This window comes from Ambystoma mexicanum, chromosome 5q, assembly GCF_040938575.1.
Source record: "Ambystoma mexicanum isolate Mex_15411 chromosome 5q, UKY_AmexF1_1, whole genome shotgun sequence".
Lineage (NCBI taxonomy): Eukaryota > Metazoa > Chordata > Amphibia > Caudata > Ambystomatidae > Ambystoma > Ambystoma mexicanum.
Window position 1 is genome coordinate 1358358881 of NC_090933.1, and position 25027 is coordinate 1358383907.

Sequence of the window (25027 nt, forward strand, 5' to 3'; positions counted from 1 at the left end):
ACTACTGAAAGGTAACCCTGAAGGTAACAGTGCAACACAATGCATCCTACTGATAGGTAACCCTGAAGGTAACAGTACAAAACAACAAATCCTACTTAGAGGTAACCCTGAAGGTAACAGTGCAACACAACACATCCTACAGAGAGGGAACCTTGAAGGTAACAGTGCAACACAAAGCATCCTACTGAGAGGTAACCCTGAAGGTAACAGTGCAACACAACACATACTAACTACTGAGAGGTAACCCTGAAGGTAACAGTGCAACACAATGCATCCTACTGAAAGGTAACCCTGAAGGTAACAGTGCAACACAACACATCCTACTGAGAGGTAACCCTGAAGGTAACAGTGGAACACAACACATCCTACTGAGAGATAACCCTGAAGGTAACAGTGCAACACAACACATCCTACTGAGAGGTAACCCTGAAGGTAACATTGCAACACAACGCATCCTACTGAGAGGTAGCCCTGAAGGTAACAGTACAAAACAACACATCCTACTGAGAGGTAACCCTGAAGGTAACAGTGCAACAAACACATCCTACTGAGAGGTAACCCTGATGGTAACAGTGCAACACAACACATCCTACTGAGAGGTAACCCTGAAGGTAACAGTGGAACACAACACATCCTACTGAGAGATAACCCTGAAGGTAACAGTGCAACACAACACATCCTACTGAGAGGTAACCCTGAAGGTAACATTGCAACACAACGCATCCTACTGAGAGGTAGCCCTGAAGGTAACAGTACAAAACAACACATCCTACTGAGAGGTAACCCTGAAGGTAACAGTGCAACAAACACATCCTACAGAGAGGGAACCTTGAAGGTAACAGTGCAACACAACGCATCCTACTGAGAGTTAACCCTGAAGGTAACAGTGCAACAGAACACATACTACTGAGAGGTAACCCTGAAGGTAACATTGCAACACTTCACATACTACTGAGAGGTAACCCTGAAGGTAACAGTGCAACAGAACACATACTACTGAGAGGTAACCCTGAAGGTAACCCCTCTCCTTTCTTTTCTCCCTACAGTCATCAAGGATACTTTGTCCCCGCCTTCCGCCCGTGGCCCGCTCCGCCCAGCCAAGCCTCACTTTCAATATCTAGGGAGCGCGCGCGCGCATTCGAAGTGGGCTTTACAAGTGGCTGTTGGGCTGTTTGGATGCGTGGAGGTGTGGGAGTGTGAATATCTGTAGGTAAAAATTCGCCTCTTTTTTTTACATGTAGTTGGGGTAATCACCACATTGCAAAGTTTAGATTGCAAGAAAGACAGAATTAGGGGAAAGTTATATATATTTCTTTTTTTTTCTTTTTCTTTTCTTTCTCTTTTTTTTTTTTTTTTACCTTCTGTTTTTGACTATTCTCTCTGTAGTCTTGTGTGGTTACACTCCTGGTGTAGGAGTGCACGAGAATTCCCGTAAAGTATAACTAATTGTGTGGCACTACTTGGAGAAATAGTCAACCGTGGTAAAAAATTTACGTAGTGGGAAACGGTGTTTAAATAATTCAACAGCCGCCTCAAATGAGGGAAATGTCTCAGAGGACGAGTACTATGAAGACTCTGTGAATCAAATAAAAAAAAAAGGACGCAATATAAGAAATACTAATGCAGATATGACACAACCTGGGTACGTGAAATCAGAAGTTGGGACTCACCTGGGTGTTCCTATAGCGTATAGAGGTTCAGTGATGACAGATGAATCATTAGTAATACCGGTTTCCTCAAAGATCACCTGCCCTGAGGCGGTTGATGTTTCCACACACCCAAAGAACCTGATTTGCAACATACCCATTAATGACAATTCGCTTTTGGGTGCGGTTGCAGACGTGTCTTTTCTGCCGGCATCAGATACATCATTGGTAGCCCCTGCAGTACTGGCAGAATTACACAGCCGAATGAGACTGTCTAATGGGCCGTCTACACCCGCGGCAAGTTCTCATGGCTTTAGGGATCAGGTTCATTTTCATGCTGCAATAGAAGTAAACCTGAAAGAGTTAAAAGAGAATTTAAAAAAGGATGAGAAGATACTAAAAAAGAATACAACACCGAAGGCTAGTTCACCTACTTATGAGTCTGGAAACAACCATGAGGACATCAGCTATGTCCATTCTCCGGTTTTGGGTGGGGACACCAATCAGCAAAAGGGAAGAAATAATCCATTACGTCGTCCAAACCCTTCTCTTCCATTTTTTCCACTTGAGGATACTCTTGTGGATTTAAACGTTCAAGAGCTCCAGAATTTTCCGGTCTTAACGAGAATTCTGAACCTCCTTGATAAAGGCCACGAGTACACTCATGGCGCAATCCATGCGTTAAGTACATCTAATGCAGAAATTATGAACACACTATGTAGAATAGAAGGGTTCATGACATCCCAAGAAAAGTGTAACAACTTCTGGGCATCGCAATTGCTGATTATAAAACAGCTGGGGCACAAGGAAGCTGAGAAGAACCATCTCACTCAGCATGACCAATCCTCTCAAACAGATGTGAATATAGACTTAACGGTGAACGGTGAAAATCTGCAGAAACCATTGAGTGTCAGTCAAAACTAATCTCTTGCTCCTGAGTACCTTGAAATTGCAAAACTTCAACATGATCGCATACTAGTCCTGGAAAATATCATAGTAGCAGCAAAACTAATACCATCAGAGTTAATGAGTAATGATGGTGGAATTCCACTGACAACAGCAGAAGAACTGCCGGAACGATCTGATACTCCCACGGCTCTGACAGACTTGATTGACCTTGACATAGTGAATCAAGTATCAACCGTGGATAAGTCTATCAGTGACGTTGAAAAAGTTGATTTACAACAATCCACATTTTATTATGTCTAGAAAAGCAAAAAAAGCATTTGCAAGAGCTCAGAAAAGAAAGGGTGTATCTACTATGCCACTAGTGCCGATAGGAAAACAAACAAAAAAAACTCAAAAAAAACTAAAAATATAAAATCATGAAGTCCTAATTCCTCTGTTTTATGTCTTGGCCAAAGGCAATTAGATGATATGGGCATTGAGATAAAGGAATTGGGCAAAGAAAAACTGCTATATTTGGAAGAGAAAAACTCACAGGTTGTCGAAGCAGATGCCATATTACCCCCTTTGATCCAGGCACCTGTAATGCCACATCATGTAAGTCCTGGCTTAAAGATATCTAATATGGGTGGGTTGCAGGATCACTCCTCTCTGCTAATTCAAACACAACTACAAACCTTCTTTGATAAAATTGATAAAAAACTTACCACAATGACTGTCCAGGTGTCCAAAGAATCAAAGGGCATAGTAGAGAAGGAGGCTTCCAGTACAAAGAATATAGAGAGGTGCGTCCAAGACAAAAACGACGATGGCAACTCCTTGCCAACCTTGGAGAAAGATGTTTATCTCATGAAAGGGGCGCAAGAGCCACCCCTCCCAGCACTATCAGAAAAGGAAAAGGAAAAAAACAATGAGATAGAAAAGCTGGGAAAGGTAGTCTACCCAAAAGGTATTCCCTTGGAAATGAAATCTGTGTTAGGATGGAGGGCTGATAAAGCAGTGCTTGACAATCCTAGTTTAAATCGAGGTGCAGTAATGAAGATTTTTTGCCAAATCCCGGCCTTTCGTAACTTGGTATCAAATGATATCGATTGGATAAAATTACCACCCTCATGTAATTATCGGATGATATGTAAATTTAAATCACTTCTAATTGCCTCACTGATTCGGACCCATTATGGGGACTTGGAGTTTCTGGGTTATAAGTTATTTGAATTCCATACGATGGATGATGCAGTTGAGTTCCTCGAATTTCAAGAAATAGAAAGCCAGCAAAATATAAAAAGTGAATATAATGACAATCAACTTACAATGTTGCAGGCAAAGGTAAATTCACAAGCAGAGTCTGTGGAACAAATCATAAAAAGTTTAGCATGGCTTGAACCTTTGATGAAATCAATCCTTAAAGAGACCCCAGGAGATGATAAATCATAAAACAATTCCTTTTTAGTAAAATCATGGAATTGTTGTGGCTTCAAAAACTTAAAGTCTGCGAGAATCGCCCAGCAATCATTATCCTACAAGAAACCATGGCCACTACAGATATTCCTATGGAGGGTTTTACAAGCTTTTTCAGTCATGCTCAAAAGGGCCAACTTGGTCGTCCAAAGGGCGGCCTTGCCATTTATGTCTCCTTGGTATATAATGTGGAAATAAGGCAGATATATTCCTCCGAGGAGATGCTAGCAGTTATTGTAATGTCAAGGAGTAATCAGAATGCTCCATTGTTGATAATAGGCTTATACTGGAACTCAAATGGAACATACATTGATGGTATTCTTGAAAGACTGAATGCTTTATTGTTGGAGGTGGTGGACGAAATGCCCAACATCGAAATTATTGTGGGTGGGGATTTCAATTCCACTCTCATAAAAAAAATTTGGAAAATGAAGGTCAAAATATTCAGTATATAAATTTGTCGTGTGAGAGGGGCCAGCTGTGGTCAGACTTTTTTAAAGAATGGGACATGCAAGTTATTCCTTTTGTAAGTTATGGGTCAAAAGTGACCTGGAGTAGAGGAATATATAACTCCTCCATTGATTACATTGTCACCTCAAAAACCCTAGCCACGATGGCTTCGCCCTGTACAATAGAAAGGTCTGCCCTGAGTGACCACTCGATTTTGACATGTACTATGAGTTGTAAATTTGGTATTTATACTATGTATAAACCATTGGTATTACCTGAATCTGACAGACAGATGCTATCAATAAGGTGGAACTTGAAAACCTGTAGGTCATTGAACAGTTTAGTCAGTCGTGACATATTAAAATATAATCCCAACCAGTTGTCAACGGTAGAATGTAGATCATTAGATCGCATGAATGAGAATATGATTCACTACCATCTTAGTCAGATAGTCACTGGAAACAAGCAAGGCACATCTACAGTCTCAGTTGGAGGTTATAACTTGGACATAATGAAAAGAATTATGCATCCTACTGAGAGGTAACCCTGAAGGTAACAGTGCAACACAACACATACTACTGAGAGGTAACCCTGAAGGTAACAGTGCAACACAACACATCCTACTGAGAGGTAACCCTGAAGGTAACAGTGCAACACATCACATACTACTGAGAGGTAACCCTGAAGGTAACAGTGCAACACAATGCATCATACTGGGAGGTAACCCTGAAGGTAACAGTACAAAACAACAAATCCTACTTAGAGGTAACCCTGAAGGTAACAGTGCAACACAACACATCCTACAGAGAGGGAACCTTGAAGGTAACAGTGCAACACAAAGCATCCTACTGAGAGGTAACCCTGAAGGTAACAGTACAAAACAACAAATCCTACTTAGAGGTAACCCTGAAGGTAACAGTGCAACACAACACATCCTACAGAGAGGGAACCTTGAAGGTAACAGTGCAACACAAAGCATCCTAATGAGAGGTAACCCTGAAGGTAACAGTGGAACACAACACATCCTACTGAGAGATAACCCTGAAGGTAACAGTGCAACACAACACATCGTACTGAGAGGTAACCCTGAAGGTAACAGTGCAACCAACACATACTACTGAGAGGTAACCCTGAAGGTAACAGTGCAACATTACATATCCTACTGAGAGGTAACCCTGAACGTAACAATGCAACACAACACATCCTACTGAGAGGTAACCCTGAAGCTAACAGTAAAACACAACACATCCTACTGAGAGGTAACCCTGAAGGTAACAGTGCAACACAACGCATCCTACTGAGAGGCAACCCTGAAGGTAACTTGTCGAATGAGAAAATAATGCTGAAGGTAAGTTAAAAAATCATGAAAGACTGTGGATGCCATTGATATGATATGGTATTTATAAAGCGCCTATACACAAGTGTTTCAAGGCGTGACGAGGCAGGGGGGGGGAAAACAAGAGGAGACATACAATGATCCTACTAGGCCAGGTGTCATTCAGATCGCGCAAGTGCAAGGGAGGAGGGGAAAGGGAGAAGTGCAAGGGGAAAGGGAGAGGGGAAAGTGCAGTACAGGGTAATAGCATACAGGAAAGTAACAAGGGCCAGCTAGTGGCAGTGCGAGTAAGTGCAGATAAGTCCTGGGAAGGAGGGGCTGTAGGGATACAGACACAGTCCCGTAGTGCAAGGGGTGCCAGGGAGGCAGTGCAGGGGAGAGTGGCTGGGCCAAGGACCGAGAAGGTGAGTGGCCCAGTTACAGATTCGTTGCAGTTTTGTAACTTTAGCAGGGGAGAGGGGGAGAGAAAGCGGAGGCAAAGGGGAAGGTTTTGAGGTGCTTCCGGAACCGGAGATGGTTCTCCTCAAGTTTCAAGGGGGCAGGAAGGCTGTTCCAGAGGGAGGCCCCTGCAGCGGAGAGAGATCTGCCACCAACTCGTTGTTTGGAAAAGCGGCTAACCATGAGTGAGTTGGAGGCGGATGAGCGAAGAGCTCGCGAAGGAAGATATTTAGGAAGAGGGAGTTGAAGGTATTTTGGCCCAAGGCCCCAGACGGCCTTGTGGACAATGCAGAGGGTTTTGAACTTGATCCTCGCAGCCACTGGCAGCCAGTGTAGTGATTTCAGTCCTGGAGAGATACGGTCCATGGGCTTGAGGCCAAGGACAAGTGTCGCAGTTCTGTTCTGGATGAGTTGCAAAGGGCGGAGAGTAGAGGCAGGAAGATTTAGATAGAGGCTGTTACAGTAGTCCAGCTTCAAGAGAACAAGGGCTCTAGAGACAGTGAACTTCTGGGGGAAGGAGAGGAAGGGAAGGATACCTCTGAGGAGGTGTAGCTGGTAGTGTGACTTCTTAGAGATGTCAGATATGTGAGGAGAGAAGGAGAGTGTGGAATCGAAGATGACCCCGAGGTTTTTTGCCTTGCAAGTAGGAGCAGGAAGAGGGCCAAGAGAGGCCGGCCAGAGAGCTGCAGAAAGGAGGGAGTGGGTGTGCCGATGAGTAGGATCTCAGTCTTACTGGCATTAAGGCAGAGGTCATTGGCGGCACACCAGTCCTGGATAGCAGAAAGACAGTCAGAGATGAGGGAAGGAGAAGAGGAGGCCGAGGGTAGCCTGAAAATGAGCTGGGTATCATACGCATTGACTATAAGAACACATTTTCCATGGTGAAATATTCTCCCTCTCCCTTTCTATTCTCGCTTCCCCCATCCCTATTCCCACCGATCCACGCCTGTCCCCCAGAATGTGATTTCGCTCTGCAGTCATGTTGAGAGGACAGATACACATATAGGGGGCATTTGGATTCATACACTTCCTGTGGTAACATGGGCCTTGACACACTCATAATAAGGCTACATATGATGATCCATTCTTGTATGAATCGTAACCATATTTTTCTTAGTTTACTGAAGGACAATACTATGTGATGCCACTTCCTGTGATGTCATTTTGGGGCCGGATCAAATGACATTAAGCCACTTACTGTGATGCCATTTCGCGGTGGGGTGAAACAACATCACTTTCTGTGTCATCAGGGAGAACAAGGGTCATGTGATGTCCCTTTCGCTAGCCCTGGCATTTTGATGAAATTACATCCCTGCTGGCATAAAGGTTTTTATTAATTGCAGAATGGGGAAAGAACAACAGAAAGAAAGCAACTCAGAAAAGGAATCACACCGCCTCATGTAACTTTCTACAGTAGATCCAAGAACCAAAGAGTAATCTTGAGGGACACCCACAGGAAGCAGTGTTCGGGAGGAGTTACCAGAGTCCTATTAAAACAACAAGTATGGGTCAGAGAGATGAAGAGAGATAAAAAGACAATCAGTCGAGTATGATGTCCTTGAAACAAAGGAGGGAAAGTGTTTGGAGGAGGGTGGGATGATTGACATTGTCAAAGACAGCTAAAATATTGTGAAGATTGAGAATGGGGGAGAGGTGGGAGTGATGGGCAGTCATGAGAGTACTTTCAACGTGGAGGAGCACAATCTCTGTGGATTCTTAGAAGTCATTCTGTTGAACAAGGGCCGGTTGACTGTGGCTGTTTTAAAACAGTTTGGGAAGATACAAGCTGACAGAGATAGGTCGAACAAGGCAGCGATGTAGGTGGAGGTGACAGGTGCAACTTCCTTAACAATATGGGGCCCAAAGGGATTCATTGGAACATGGGTTGCTTGGCAGGGAAAAGGATGGGTAGAAGCTCAGTAGGAGAGGTGATGCAGTAGCGAGGTAGAAGAGTGGGCAGAAGATGATAGGAGAAGAGAATGAGGGAGGGGTTCAACAGATAGAAGGGTGGACATGGAGTCCTATATGGTGGTGAGTTTAGTGGGAACATAAGACTTACATTCATTGACTGAGCGAGAAGAGGAAATTGAGTGGTTCTGAGGGGGTCAATGCGTGGCCTAGAGGTTCATGGATGCTTTGCAAGGGGGCAAGTTGATTGACGAAAAAGGATTACTATAATAAGAGCATTTGGTCCAAGGCTGTGGTCAGGGCTGTTAGAGAGTCTTTCTAGATGGTGAGAAGAGTGGGGGATTGTCGGGATGAGTAGTGAGGAATTGGTGAACTTCGCAGCTAGAGGGCATGGTCGATCGAGGTTTGAGGATACAGGCAGGAACGGTTAGGAAGTGATCATTGAAATGTGTAGACAGTGCAGAGTAGAATCCAGTCAAGGGAAGTTCAACAGAGTTAGCAAGTGCATAAAGCAGAGATTGAAGGGAGATGGTGACTTAGTCGAGGTAAAGGATCATAGATTTGGCCTTGAGTATACGTTTGGTGATTGAAGAGGAAGAGGATGGGAGAGTGGGGCAGGAATGGACAGGGCAAAATGAATGAGGGAGTGGCCATAAGGGGGTGGGGGTTGTCACTTTCAGGAGCAGATAGGACCAGGAAGATGGACTCCACTAGGGTGTAGACTTGAAGGTTATGTAGGTTGTGTAAGTGACTTCAATCCAGCACTCCAACTTAGTCAATGCCTAGTATGGGATGCCCAATGGAAGCCCTTATTTATATATTTTTATGTCAATGTTCTTTAAATCTGGATGATGAACCCTTATACAACGCCCCTCTCTTTGGGTCTCCCCGACCTCACTGAGCCAAGAAGTAGGTTTGTTTTGCAAATTAAAAGGTTTATTTGAAGAATTAAACAATATATATATATATATATATATATATATATATATATATATATATATATATATCACACTTTTATGAATAAAATAATATCTGATAGCACAATTATGAATATGGACGGTAATCAACAATGGGTAATATTACAAAATCAACAATCTCTTGAATCACTTAGGAGTAGGAATAGGAAGGATACTGTAGTAGAGAATACTTTATATGATTCAAGGAAATGCAATGATGGGAAAAAGGCAACACAGAAATAAACTTGATGTGGTTTCAATCAAAAGACAATATAAGTACTTTTTCCCCTGTGACTACTCACTTCACCCACTATGCAATATGAAGAGATGGAAAGGAGGGCACAGGTTTCAAGAATACAATCAATAATACAGTTTTCAAGAATACAATCAATAATACAGTTCAATCCCAGTTCCCCCAGCACGCTTAGAGAGAACAGGTATGATTTTAAAACACAGGTCAAAATGCTTTTGAATGTGATTGCAATGAATGGGAAAATCTGCTAGAATTATTTTAATTCACTAAAGGATATTCAGCACTAGTGAGAATTACTTTGGATTGGTACAGGTCAACACTAGCAATGATTCATGAATGATTATCAGATTGAAAACGAAATTCAGCAGTGGAAAGCAAGAAACAGCTATTTTGACAGAAAATGAAATTGAGCCAAATTGCAATTCGCAGCAATTTTTCCGCGTGTGTGAAACACGATTATGGAAAACCTATAAGGAAATATATTGGGGTTCTTAGAAAGCTTAGGATCTTAGTTTCAAAATGACAGTTACATTTCGTTTCTAGGACGTGCGGTTCAAAAGTTACAGAGGTTTTTGTGAAGGTCGATCTTTTGGAAATAAAATCAAGATTTAAAATATGAAAGATCGCGCTTTAAAGATTTACCAACAAGGATAGGCTTAAACTAAGGAGCTATGAAGAAGCAAGACACTCAACGGGCAGCCACCAGAACCACTGCGCCACCGCTCTGATCTCTGTCCGTCAAAACACCTGTCCCTCTTCAGAAAATATCAGCGCAAAAATGATTATTGCTACAATTATCAAGAATTATGTTTAGGAGAGAAGAATTTAGGATAGACACAACATCTATAATGCAGTTCTGGACAGGTTGAAATGGACTGAATATGATAACTCTAAACTAAGAGATGACTATGTACAGTTGTAGGCTAAATACTCACTCCTAGGCTTTGGGATGGAATGGAATGGGCCCGCCACAGATCTGGTCAAAGGTTTGGACTCGCCACCGGACAGGTCTCAGGCACTGGGTTCTGCTCACAGCACTGCCTCTGGTTTGCTCTGTCTCTTGGACTGGATCGGAGGGGTTCTAGGTTACGGCACTGCTCTCTCTGAGTCTGGATCTTGGTTCTAGCACAGGGTTCTTATCTAGAAGCAACACAGCTCAGCCAGGCTGTTGAATGGTTTGGTTAGGCCCCGTGGAAGTTTAGGGGTTAGAATAAGGTTTGCAAAAGATTCTGATGCCTGCTGAAAAGGGTTCAGCTTGTGGGTTAGGCCTCTCTGCTTCAAGGTTCTAGAGTTTGGTTCTGGAGTCTGGATCTACCTGGAGTCTGGAGTCTGGATCTGGAATCTGGAGTCCTGCAGGGTGCTGCATCAAGAAATCGGATGATGAGTGGAAAAAAAATGTCTTTCTGGGTCTCAGCAGTCCCTATTTATGTGTTTCCAAAGTGGGTGGGGAGGCTGACTCTCTATGCCCAACCCTCTAAGGATCCTGATAGGTCAGAGAATTTCCTGTCCCCTGATTTGAGACAGTAGCAGTGTGTCATATGTGTCAGAGTGATGCTGTGTTTTATGGCTTAACTGAAATCCCTCCCCTTTGCTTTTACATAGTAAAGCTATTTTCCCCAAAAACATATTTCCCAGATACACAAGTTGTTCATAATACATATATACATCACAGATTAATTAAGGCATGTCTCTGTTCAAGTCCCATGTTCCTACGAGCATGGGTTCAGAAATGACCACTTATTCGTGCTTTTGGTGGGGTTCCCAATATTGGTTCTGCACCAAATTTGACACAGGCATACACACTCCATCTGAGCACATCTCTGTAATTTCTTATGTTCATAGCAAAAAAACTGCAGCGGCAATATTAATAAATTCCGTGGTTTAGTCTCAGAACATCACATTGCGTCCACTTTAGTCTTAAATCGTGAGAGAATTTTTCATTTTAAGAACCTCAAAGTTTGACATTTTTGTCAGCTTGGTACAATTTGTTATAAGCATTTTCATAAAACATACGTTTGCTTTCAATTCAATTCACACAATGGTTTGTCTCCACCTCCGAGAGCTGGCTGACTCAGAGGGTCACATGTCTTGCTTCCTGCTAGCAGTTTGAGGTCAGTCACACCTGAAATTAGCATTCCCTATTCAGTTGATAGACTCTATTGTCCCTTTCTCCTGCCAGCAGAGAAAATCCCCTCCCCATCTGATTAACATGTCCACGTGACATCCTCCCTTTTGGTTGGAAGGCCCACGGTGTGAAGGGTTCTCAGGGGAAGCAAGCCTTTTGGAGTTTTAACTGCATCAGGTTACTTTCTGATCAATTGCAACATACTTCCTTGTAAAAGAAATACATTTATACATTTAAAATAAACAACATATCTTTAAATCCAGTCTTTTTCAACATTAAATCAATGTGTGGCACTCTATATGGCATTTTGATGGAATTCTCTTCTTTTGGCATAGTTTGGGTTCAATTGTTCAATTTTACACAAATGGTTTTAAAACGCTGGCTCTCTGGTAGAGGTGAGCAACGGTATTGCACCCATTCTTGGCAGATTTCTTCCAGCAAGCAATCCTCAAAATATGCTTTGTTCAGATATAGATACACTTCTGTGGACCTTATATTCATGTAGATTCTTGCGGGAGAATGATGTTGACCACCCAACAAGGAGGTGGGATCTTTTTGGGTGGTTTGTGAGCCATGATTTCTAGAAATTTGACACCAAATAAAAATGGATTTTTGATCCTAGCTCTGTTTTTCTTTTTAAATAAGTATTGCTATTTCCAAGTGGTTTCAGGCTATTTGTGGGTAGCCCAATGGTGGGTTTTGGCCAGTGATCTCCTGTGCTCATTACTGACATAGGCACAAAGTAGATGGTGGCCTATTTTTCAGGTTTTCACTGTGCACTTTCTGGTGATTTCTGGCGCGCAGCATGCTTTTCGGCGCCATTATGATGTTTCTGCTGCCAGCGATGCACAGTGATGTTGCAGGGCTTGGATGAGTGGGTTGATACATTCCACAGTTGAACACTGAGTTGTCAGAGACAGCTGACAGCTGAGTCAAGCTGGATCTGCTGTTAGGCCTTATTTATATTGGAGAGGGTTAGTTCACCCATGATGATGGCAGGGACATCTGCAGGAGTGTTTCAAGTAAGAGGTGGAGGGCAGAGAAGAACAGTTTGAGGGTGCCCAGTCGATGAGGAGGATAGTCAAATTTGTGTGAGTGTGGACCGAAATATGCTCCAATTCGGAGGGAGTTAAACCAGAGAGGCGAAGGGATGGTAATGGTGTGTGCGCTGACTATGAGACCAACACAACTGTCTTTTTGGAGAGACGAGGGGCGTGTTAGAAAGAGGCACATTCAGTGTGAAGGGCTACCAGGGGGCCTTGTCAGAGGAAGGAACCCAGGTTTCTGTGATATCCAAGAGTCTGGGTGATAGGAATTGAAATGAGTCGTGGGAGAGAAATGCATTGTGGGAATGCCTCTTCCAGATGCCCATGTTGAGATGAGCAGGGGGAGCAGAGATAGCCACATGATGTGGGGTGCCCCTCTTAAGTGCATTGCCCTCTTAAAATGTGCCATAACACCTGAGGGTGGGTGAGTGCAGCCAGTGGAGGGAAGAGAGGGGTTGGATGGAGGCCATGGGGGAGAGAGGGTGAAATAAAAGCAAAGAGGAGGATGAGGATGGGCAGGAGCAAGGAAGGCAACATGAAAGGGGAGGGTGTGGGGAGGATCACAGGAGCCTAGGCATCCAGGAAATGTAATTACAAAGCCACGCTAGTGGCTGTGTAGTTATGGTTAAGTTGCTGTTTCCATAGGAAGAACACTTTTTGGGCGGCTTATAACTCCGCTCCCCCTGGAGGAATCCTCACCAAACTTTGCAAAAAAGGTATATGGCCCACTCAGAATTTATTTGCAAAGTTTGGTGTCGTTTGGTTCAGGAGGGGAGTTATAGGAGGGGTCCCAAAACATATTTTTTTCCCATAGACTTAATGGGGGGAAAAGTTTGCACACGCCTACAGCCCAAACCGCTGGATGGATTTTCACCAAATTTGCGGCAGGAGCTTTGTCCCGAAAGCGTGCTTTTGTAAATCCCTCCAGTAGTTTTCTTTAAAACGACCAAAAAATATGTCTAAAAAAATTAGTGATATCTATGTCCGCTCCGCGGTCACACTTCCCTGTTCGCTCTGCGGACAAGATACCGATTGGCTAATCCGTAGCGTCATGTCCGCGGACATGTGATGCGTTCACTGATTGGATGTTGAAGAGCGTGAAGTACGTCAGATTGTTTTGATGCGCCCACCATCTTTCATTCGTGTTTTGGTGTACGCGGCCATCGCCGCTAAAACACATAAAACAACACAACATTGCACTTGTTAAACTTATGAAATACTGTCTCGGAAGGTGAGTGTTAATGAGGCTGGGATGGAATGTGGCAGCAGGAAGTCCAAAAGTGGTGTTTTTTTGTCACCAAAGTCATAAGCTACATTGGAAGTTGTTGCTCAATATAATGTCCGTAAAGTACAGGCAAAGAATTACTGTGTCTGTGTTACAATGTATTTAAAATAATATTGCACCCTAGAGTTTGAAATCTGAGGCAGCCACCTGCAGTGATTGATGGAAACAGTGGGTCTGCAAGCGTATGGGAGTACCAGTTCTCATGAATGCATTGAGACATGTTGTTGCAAAGTCAGAATGTATTTGGATTCTGAGTGAAGGTCACTTGCTTTGCTTTTTTGATTGCGAGCTCAGTAGGCCCATGCATCCGACTGAACCCATAAGGGTCAATTGTTTGTTGACCTTGAGCGAAAGGGAAAATTCAGTAAGAATGCAGGGAGTGAAAGTTTGCAAAAAAGACCATTTGATAAGGTTATGCATTCAAAACGTTTATAAGGCACATGTAATATCAGTTCATGAAGATTCTTTGGTGCAAGCACATTGCTGTCTGAGTTTCACGAAGACAATGGAGATGGTCAATATCATGTAAATTGGCTTTTGATGACTGTACAACGGAATAAGATTTAATTTTTTATTACCTTAACATTAATTTTGGCAATGTAACTGAAGTATTATCTTTCTGTGTAGTTGTCATTTTTTTTAGTTATGGAGAGTGCGGATTCTTGGCATTTGTAGGCTATCACTAGATTCACCCATGTTCAATGCTAATATTTCTTTAAAATGTCATGTATTACCACATTCATTTGTGTATCAGTTCCCGCATTCTTTTTGTCTTTTTTGAAATTGTTTGCTAAAGGTTGGGTATTGATAGGTATTTTCTGTTATGTTTTCCAAATAGTTACATCCTGCCTTAATGCGATTGCCATGGATTCCGGAGGCCAAGTGATGGATTTTTCACACGACAGATGCACGTACTCGTGACCGGCTGCCTAACCGTGACTGTTTTGTGTGACGATCGCGCAGGACCCATTTGTCCGTATGCTGCAGTGGCAAATAGGAGTAACATAACATCTTTTATGGTGGTCTAGGGCCAATTCATGCCGACATCCTGGAATTCACTGTGCGACCGAAGCGGTTGCTTTATCGAAAATGAATACTTTGTGTATGGGAAAAGAACAACGTGTGCCTCACGATTAACATTTTCGATGACGACTGAGGAAACAAAGTTACAATTTAATTGAACATGGGAATAGTCCGATGGTCTCGGACAGTTTATTGTGAAATAAAAGTACTTTACAAATTGTAAAGTGTTAATGTTTTCTTTTAAAAACCAGTTTATTATTTCAAAATGTGACGTGCTACGTTGTAAGTCGCTGTGTGTTCATTTTCAGGTTCTGCGTCATGGCACATAGGTGCTTATGGGCGCATTTGGCTGCACTGGAGAGGAACGTCATCCAAAAAAGGTGTAGAATATCATTAGGGTTGGTTATGTGACGGTCAGGGGCGGCACATATGATTTAGTGACGTCAGGGCAATTTATGTTAGGCAGATGCAGCAATGGACAAGACTAGTGATTGCGAATGATTTTCCAAAGTTTGTAAGAATATTGTGCACACCTAATATGACAAATTATTTGTGTATTGTTTTGACAGTTTAACAGGGGTGAATTTACAGTGAATTTGCGTAAGGCTGATTGGCAACGACCGAAAAGCATGGTGTTGGAGATGTGGAAGTGTTTTCGTATTTTACAAGTGTTAAAAAAATAGCGGTATGCCTTTACTGACTGAGGGGTAGGCTGTAGCTATGGGGAGTGGGCAGAATGTTGAGGTCATGGTATAAGGTCATGATCCGCACAATGTGGCTACTGGGCATGACCAGAAGGGAGAAAAGATAGGATTAAAGTGGACATGTCCACCTGGGACTGGCTTTGTGGTAAAGTTGTTCGACATTAGGATACATTTGAAAGGGGATCCATCAGTGATGTCCTGGGTGTTAGTCTTAGCAGTGCACGGTGGTGGCGCGAGTTATGGTTGCTTAGCCTACCATAACTGGTGAATTTCAAGGGTTTTTCAGTTTTACTTGGAACCATAACGTCCCGTTAACAAAGTTTTGTTTAGTGAATACATAATTAAGAACACACACTTATATGTTACTTTAATGTTCATACATTGATTAGAATTGTTTTTCTGATGGAGCTTATTTTCGAAAATATGCATTTTACAAAAATTATTCTAAATGCTTTACACGTCTAAACACGTTGCGGCCCGGACAACAATCCCTAATAACCTACTTTCAAAATGCCCATTGATTTCAAGTACAGCAAAAGGTGGGCGTAGATGAATCTCTTCTCAGAGTTCCAGTGAAGCGCATAGACATAGAGAAAGGATTAGCAATGGGGCACAAACACAAAGAATGGACTAAAAAGGTGCCAGATATAAAGCAGTAGCACGTGGGATGCTGCCTGCACCTGCTCTCTCTGAGGCCTTGCTGGCTTGTTCCCAGTGAGTGCTCTCACACATACCACACACTGCCAGAGTTTCGGCAGCTTGTGACCCTAAAACAACTCCAGCTCTAGCGAATTAAACATACCGTTATATAAAGAGGAGTGTTGGGAGCACTTGTGTTACATTTCTGGTTGTCGTTGAACACGCAGATTATCATTTGTTTTGGTTTAAAAGGATTTTATTAAAGTTGATGAAGCGCAGCCATAGAACATTAGGAAATAGTAACACTTATGTCAGGTAAACAAGACTGCGCCCATCTGACTTGATATTAGAAAGAATGACAGATAGAACCTTGGCAAATGAGTCTTCCACATTGTTGAGTAGGGGGTGAAGCCAAACTGACGAGACGTGACGCACATGAGAGGTGGGGGCTCCGGCAGGAATAGGAGTAATCTAATACTTATTACAGTGGCAGTTCATATTTTAGTGGCAAGAGGTTTCAGTAGAGAAGACGTCTTCCACTTCAGTTCATGTTTACGCAAAAAACATGGGGAAGAGGCGACACATATTTCTAATCTGTGAGTGTTACATATGGAATTCAACCATGTTAATATGCTCAACATCTTCCCAGTTAGCAATGATTGTTTGAATAGCCACCAAAATAAAAAAGATCAAACAAATAACAACTATTGGCCTCTAGTATCTGTTGCAAGAGTGCAGTTCCAAATTAAAGAAACTTACAATTAAAGTCTTCTTGTAGTTTGAAAATACGTTTTACATGTTCCCGAAACCTTTTGACAAACGTACCCTGCATGAGCATGTGTTTGAATGATCCGTCCGCAGGGGTGCAGGTCCAGAAGTCCCCAATTTGAGCTAACTTACATTTAAGGAACATGGCAGGAGTGGGGAAAGAAGAAGAATGTTGGGGTCAAGCTGGTACGGGTGGTATAGCTCAGTGGTCTTGCAAACAAGTGGAACAGGTGCGAATCCTGGATCCGCGTTTAGAAACCTCTTCGTGTGTTGTAGTCTGTCATCGCTAAGAGAAGGTGTACTTGCCGATAAAGTGTGCAGGTTGTCTTCTGAAGTGCACATATCTAGTCCTCTGCTCGTGTCAAATGCTATCCCAGAAAGATAGATAGGGGTTAAAGCCACTACAGTGTTCTTAGGAATTAGTGCCCTATTAACTCCCCTAGGGAATGTGAGCAGGTAACACAACTTTCTCAAACGAGTTCACTGTGGCGCCTTGAAACACTTGTGTACAGGCGCTTTATAAACGCTATATCATATCCGTCAGCCAGAATTAGAACTCAAGCCTTCCCTGAATGCTCACTTTTGTTATTTAAAGCCATTTTAGGGGGTGTTTTGAGTAGCTGACAGTGCCAAACAGAGGGTTATCAAGTTCACTATCAAAAAGGTGAAAAGCCTGCAGAAAATGTAAATCTTCTCCTCTCGGGAAACGGATGAGAATGTGTCGAGCTGATCCCTACCTGGTGACCAACATAGGATCAGGCCAACCATGGGCCTGAAGGGTTGAAGCTCAGGCCCAGATCGGGTGGTGGCAAGCTGTGTGGTGCTCCTGGGAAGACACAGTGAAGAAGACACACACACACACACCGTCCCTGGCTCTGCAGGTCAGTAAGGTGTGCAGGTTGCAAACACCTTTCTTTTATCACTGCCAGAGCCTTTCAGGAGGATGATGGGGCATTTCCAACTCAAAGAGCTCGCAAAGCACCAGTTACCTCGCAAATGTGTGATAGTTAAAGGGAGCAACACAAAGCGCCCATTTAAAGATTTCTTTAAATCCATGATGTCTGCTAGCATGACACATACAAAAATAGAGCTGCTTTATGTCACTAATCAAATGTGTTCAACATCATGAATAACAACGAGCTGGAGATTTGTGACAAAGAACCTGCACATCTATCTGTGGGTATTACACACACATCTTCTTTTATTACATGTCCTAAATCACTGAAAGTACAGTGGGGTTAACTAGATTTGTCAGGTTGGCATTATCTTGCATTCTGGGACTTGTAGTTTACCATTCAGGATGTGAAAACTGAAGCCACAATGATATGCATTTGGCTTAACATGTTGCTATAAAGATGCACATGTTGTCATGTGGCTTTATTATGCAATTTTTGTTTTTTGTAAGTAAAGTCTACAAGACATTATTATTTTAGTCCTTGAAATCCGAACTATTTGTACCAAGTAATGTTTGGAGGGGATGTGGTCCAATTGCCCCCCCGCCCGCATCTCCTCCCCCACTCCCTCCCATCTGTCCAGCCATCCCACCCCCTCCTTTTTGGATGCAGCCGCAGCACCACCCGTTCACTTTTTCGACTTCCACCGCTGCTCTCAGCACACTTGCATCCTGGCAGCTATGTGCTGCATCTTTGATGCTGTGCACATCGCCATTGGGGTGGTTTAATGCGCCGAGCCATGCCCCTGAGTTGCGACCCCGCCCAGAGTGGCGGCCACACAGTGGTCTGCTGGGGTAGAAAGGAAACAGGGCCAAATAGAGAACAAAGGTGGGGAGTGAGAAAGCCTGTGCGCGCAAAGGGCATTCTCAGGAGTAACTGCTGTTGTGCTGCGCCTGCGTAGGATTGCCTACACATCAGCTGTTCATTGGCAGGAGTCTTTCTCCAGAAATCGAGTGAAATTGTGAGCGGAAGAAGAAGCGCCGTCACACTGTTAAGCCCTGCCCCCTTTTGAAGCCCCGCCTCCTTTTTGCCCCGAGCTCCGCCTCGCAGGAAGTGGACCAACAAAAGATCCACCCAGGCACCCTTGCGGCGCTAAGCCAGTGCGTGCAAATGGCGTTCTCAGGAGTAACTGCTGTTGTGCTGTTTGGCTGCTTGCGGAGAGGTCAGCTGCACTCAGATTGGAGGAAAAGCAATAAGAGGGGCTGCACGACGAAATGAAGGGGATACCTGCTGAAACACCAACAGCAGGTTGAAGAACCCGCCTCCAGGTAAGACAAAGGTTCACCCCGACCTTTCACTGAAAGCAGTGCAAAAGGATATGACTATGCTAAAGCAGTCACGCTTACCATTCAGTACCAAGAAGCGTAAGAGTCTCTCAGTGGGGGCAGATTTGACAAATGCTAAAAACACACCGGCTCCACTAGAAGCGGAGGTCAATTTAGAGTTTGCACCCAAACCCCTGGATCCGCACAATGCTTGCGCCATCGATATCCCTACTGAGACTACAAGTTTGCCACCCTTGGTCCCTGGCAAAATCCAACCAGTTGAAGCCTGCAAAGACCAGGGAAGATTGGGAGATAAAGAGGCAAATATCTCCGGAACAAATGGCCAGACCAATGGCCTCACCCCACTTAAAGAGCATGGCACTTGTTTGCTCCAAACAAGATTGGAACAGTGTGTGATCCTTGATAAAGCCTTTGATAGGTTGACAACACAGACTGATATAGAGACTTTAGAGCAAAGTGGAAAACCTAAAGTAGGAGTGGAGGATCCCCCCAACTACACCCCCAGTGGAGAGACTCAATTCTGTATACAAGGTGAAGGTGAGCGAGCTGCTAGTCAAACCGCGAAAACTGGTATTGATGTTGATCTGACCGTCCCAACTGGGGACGGGTGCTCTCACCAATCAAGAGTCGGAATGACCAATCAGGCAATTTGACTGAAAGTCTGAAAGGGGTGAAACTCAAGACCCCCCTATCAATCTCTATACTGAAAGGTTACCCCTCAATCAAATCCCATGTGCATATTCAGAAATGGATGCTTCATGGGAAAATGCTGGCCCTTGAGACTTGACCGAGCTAGGGCACTTGGATGAGGTCCTTCGAGACTCCATTTTCGCCAAGGGGGAAAAATCTCAGCAAAAAGCTCTCGAAAACGGAGCCTCAAGGGACTGCACAGATGTTGAACTCATGGGATTTGATATTTTTCTGCTATATATGGAAGAGGATCAAAAGCAAGGATACAAGGATGGAGAGTCTGAAAGCAGTACACACATTGAAGCAATGGCTTCGGTTAACAATAATCCTGGAGACGAAAGAAATCATTATTCGAAATCCATCCAGGAAAGGACAATGGCTACCCAGGAAAGGACAATGGATACCCCCAAACTTGGATGGGGAAACCACCTCGCCCGGCCCTTAGCTGGACCAGCGAAACCATTTGGTAGCTCACTGGAGAAAGATCATCCAAACTCGCTAGGAACCAGCCATAGCAATTCTAGTCTTGGAAATAAAATCATGGAAGACATAACGATCCTAACAGGGAAAATCGAAAGAGAGAAAAGGAACAGCTTCTCTTTCATAAATGAGAAGATGGCAGCATTAGACAAAGAACAAGCGTCAGGGAGATCTTTCAATAATGAGACCTCCATCATGATCTCGACTAAGCCTCATGAGAAACAGACATTAACTAAAATGTCTCAAACTTCAGCTTGTGAAGAAAAAAGCCAGCCTCAAATTGATCAGTGGAAAGAGCAAATCTCACAAATAGTTAAGGATGCCTGTAAAGCAGAAAGACAAATGGCTATTGATCATACTCAAAAAGTGATCCTGGCTTCCTTGAACATCACACTCGCTCCATTTTTAAAACTCTACGAGGTGTTAAATGACTCCCATCAAGAAGTAGCCAGCACTAATACACAAATTAAAGAGGCTAATCTGCAATGGAAGTTTCCCTGCTGAGACTGGATATCCAAACTAACAAGGAAGCCGAGCAAACACAACTCTGGCAAAATCGCCTCCGTGAATTAGCGAGAAGAGACGCAAATGACAAATCACTACTGATGGAGGCAGTCCTTGAGGACTGCAAATGGATGAGAAGTCTCTACAAACTGAAAAATGAGCCGGACCACCCAGGAGAGAACGTAAAGGCCCAATGAAACTAAAACTCATTAACAATACTCACCCTGAACAAACAGGCCAACCACTAGAAGAAGTAATCCTGATCTCTCCTCGAACGAAGGCTGAGGGAAGATGTGCTCTCACACCCACACCGCATCATTCAAACTTTGCCATCTTCCCAGGTGGCAACCCAAATGGCCAGGCCCTCTCGAATGGAAAGGGGGCACCAAAGAAAAAGCAAGAAAATGGGATAAAATCAAAGAACAAACCTCTACAACGGAAAGTAAATGGCTCAAGAGCTTTCCTGAGGAATGAGAACACCACCCAACGGAGAAAGCACACAATGTGCAAAGGAGCCAAGAAGAGAATTGAAAATGAGCGAATTGGCTTCCCCGGTGGAGGATAGGGAAAAGGCAACCAAAAATACAGTGGCACCAGATGAGGATGAATGGGATGAGAGTTACTTGAAATAATGGAATAATGGATAAAAACAGGGAAGAGGAGAAATGGTATAACATCAGTTTATCTGAATGGCAAACCATAGATAACTGGGAAACTGCCGACTTGAGAATGCAACCTAAAGAGCAAAAGACAAGGAAACTCCAAAATGAAAACCTGCCAAAGCTGAATAAGAACCCAGAAAAAAAACCAGATTCTTCAAACAGATGCCCCCTCTATGAGGGTCAAGGTGACACTATCTATTTCAAAACACTTGAACAAAAAAGGAAAGAGTATGACATCAAAGATAGGTCCGCACGAGAGAAACAAGAAAAGCCCCACCTAAATCTAAAAAGCAACACAAAAGAAGAGGAACATACGGAAGATGATTTGAGTCATGCCCTGCCTGTGTGGACCACCAGAAAATCTAGACCACCTAAAGGATGTTATTGAAAACTGGAAACTACATCAAATGGTCCAAAAAAGCTGGTGTTAAATAGGAGTTATGTGATGACGCTCTGTAATGAAACCCCCGCAATACGTATGATATCAACAGATGATATAAAAATTATGGAATTCCCACGAGAAAAGCGGATGGACCAAGTAATACTCCACCTAACCTCCAATAGGATTAAACAGAAATTGCTGGAGGCCAGTGACATCCTTAAAAAAAAAGGTTTCCGTCTAGAAACCCTGGAAGAAAACATTGAGCCTAACAGTTTTAAAGATACAAAGCAGGCAGGAAAGGAATACCAGGATATGAGGAAAATACATAACAGGAAAAAAGTCAACGATAAAGATGTCAGCGAAAAAAACAGACTGACCCCAATGGACGACACTAAGAAGGACTCTCGATCAAACGAAAAAGAAGACCAGAAAACACAAAGGGGAAATCCATCCATAATAAAGAAAAGCGCTGAGAAATTGAAAACCCTGAGGTTCACCGTGGATAATTCTGGGAACCTGAGCAAGAGCAAAACAAATTCTATGGTGAAGAGGTGGTAGAATATAAATGGCTGCTAGAAGCTTTTGAGATCAAGTTCAATCCAAACAGTGTGAAAAAAATTGAAAGAAAACATGCTTATGATGGACTTCTAGTGGCCAGAAGAAAACAATACAGATCTGATCTGACACGGATATTAAGCTAAACTCTGGTGAAAAACATAACCTTAGGAGGAAGTGTCAGCAAAAACATACAAAAACTGGCTACGCTCTACCCGGTTCTTGAGAGAACAAAGAGACACGGAGAAAAATGCTAGCAGCAGTCTCAACAGACAATACAAGAAGCAACTGGGACATACTTAACAATAGAGACTTTAATCAATCTGTAATAGGTGTAAATCAAGTTTCGGAGCAAAACTGGTTCAATCACTACACTCTGTTGTACGATGGAAAAAATAAAACAAAGGGTACAGAAAAGACCCCTAATCTATCTCCCTGGGACGTGCCATTCGACAGAGATGACATCGTTAGGCTGATAAAAAAGCTCAGTGCTTCCAGGGCTGCTGGGCCAGATGGCATCTCGAACAAGATGCTTAAAGACAGTTGTGAAGAATGGTCGGACCTAATATATGCACTGTTCCAACAAATTATACAAGCAAGTGAAATTCCAACTTCCTGAACAGAGGCATACATTGTGCCGATCTATAAAAAAGGGGACCGAGGAAATCCCAGAAATTATAGACCGATAGCGTTGCTGGATTCAATTGGCAAGCTATTCGCATCCATTCTGTTAAGAGACTTAAAAAAATGGGCGACACAGGTGAATATCCTGGACGAAAGACAAACAGCCTTCATCAGTGGAGTAGGAACTGGTCTAAATCTGTTCCTAATTAACCTGATGAAAGCAAAAGCTCTGGAAGGAAAGAAAGCCACTTACCTAGCCTTTATTGATCTCGAACAGGCGTTCAATGGGATAAACCGGGAGCGCATGCGGGAAAAAATGAGGAACTGGGGATACCTGCCAGACCTCTTAGAGGCTATCCAAGCTTTATACACTGGCACAACGATCCAGATCCAAACAACAGCAAATGGACCTCTCGCGGAATCAAATAGGGGTGCGCTTTAGCCCCTTTTCTATTTGTCATATATATGGCAGTTATGAAGAGCACTCAAGCACAGATTGGCGCCTTCCCCCTAAAGATAAATGGGACTGAAGTCCTGTGGTTGTAGTACGTGGATGAGGCCTTCAATAAGTACCTACTACAAAATGACATGAAAATAAATATCAAGAAGTCTATGGTATTAATAATGAAGACCTGTCGAGGAAGAACATCGGCAGGGGAAGACTATGCCTGGTCGCTGGAGAAGGAAAAATTGGAGGTGGTGGATACAACATTATACCTTGGGGTAAGGATAAACAAAAGCTGTAATGAAGAAGGGCACTACACACTGATCCGGGAAAAGCTAGCGACCTTGACCAATCAAGGGCTGATTATCCATCGAAGGTACGGAAAGTTCTCCTTGACGCCCATAATAACCTCCTATAGACAAAAGGTGGTGGCCGTAATTACTTGGAGCAGAGGTCCCGTTAGCTTTGCGATGGGAAGTCTGGAGTCTGTGCGAGGCCTATTTTTGGAGGAAAATTTTACGCCTTCCAAACTCGCTGCCGATTGAGCTCATAAGAATGGAAGTAAGGCTCCAATCGCTACATCAACTGTGTTGTGGAAAACCCTATCTTTCTACAGAAAATGCATCCTGGATAAACCATCTCGACCGTATGGAATTCTAGCACAGACAGGGCCATTTAGTGGAGATACGATACTCCAATGCTGGAAAAGGAAATGTAAGTCCGTCCTAGGTCAATTCGGCATCTCTGATGACACTCTGAAATTCAATCCAGACAAGGCCAAAAGAACCATCCAGGAAACAGATTGGAAGGAAACTCAGGCGATTAGACAGTCAAGAAATCAATGCCACAACATCATATTGGAGCGAAAAGCTTTAAATTTGCTCCCCCCATACCTGGTGAAGTTTCCATCAAGCCACTACAGAGAGCTTCTGCTGAGATGCAGACTTAATATCTGGAATTTGAGAGAGTTAAAATGGAGAAGAAAGCTAAGGGAAAAGTCAAAAGCGTTCTGCAGGTTCCGTAAAAACAAAGGACACCTGGAATCCATTAGACATGTGATGTTAGCACTAAACCGCCAGGTAGCAATGGGAAGCTATACTATCAATATATCGCCGGCAATGGAGGAGGAGTATTGGGAGAGATTAATGACAGTCGAAAAAGTTGGCAGAACACTCGTTGCCTTAAAGCTTGTGGAATCCCTAAAATTGGAATTGGAGGAAGATGGATCGGAGGATGAAGAAAACTCTGAGGGCCCACAGTAATTCCTTGTCTCGTCTAAAAAGTTGTCTAAAAAACGGTATAAGAAAACATCAGTACTTACCGAAAAACAATGAACATTTATATGATGTGTCAGTATGGAAGACGGGAAAAATGTTAAAGGTTTAATCTGTTTAACCAATAAAACAAAATAAAAAGAAAAGAAACGAAAGTCAGGGAGCTGAAAGTCCCTCTCAGTCTTTCTACAGTGGCTACAGTGTTTCTTTTGGTGCCATTTCCCTTCAAAA

At 43.2% G+C, this 25027-nt stretch overlaps 1 protein-coding gene across 3 annotated transcripts in view; it reads right to left on the minus strand.

The window, feature by feature from the left end:
* Window positions 1–25027, minus strand: part of LOC138498147 (4-galactosyl-N-acetylglucosaminide 3-alpha-L-fucosyltransferase FUT6-like) — a 281117-nt gene that overhangs the window by 228229 nt on the left and 27861 nt on the right. The window contains exon 1 of one of the 3 annotated variants that reach the window (XM_069622026.1): window positions 3260–3282. The exons of 1 other annotated variant lie outside the window; for it this stretch is intronic. Coding sequence is in view for 1 of the 2 variants with exons in the window: in XM_069622024.1 (XP_069478125.1) it covers window positions 1804–1807 (4 nt within the window). In the remaining variant the exon portion in view is untranslated. Of the gene's footprint in view, window positions 1–1803; window positions 1978–3259; window positions 3283–25027 lie in introns of those variants that run through there. One more of the 3 variants, XM_069622024.1, reaches the window with a different exon arrangement.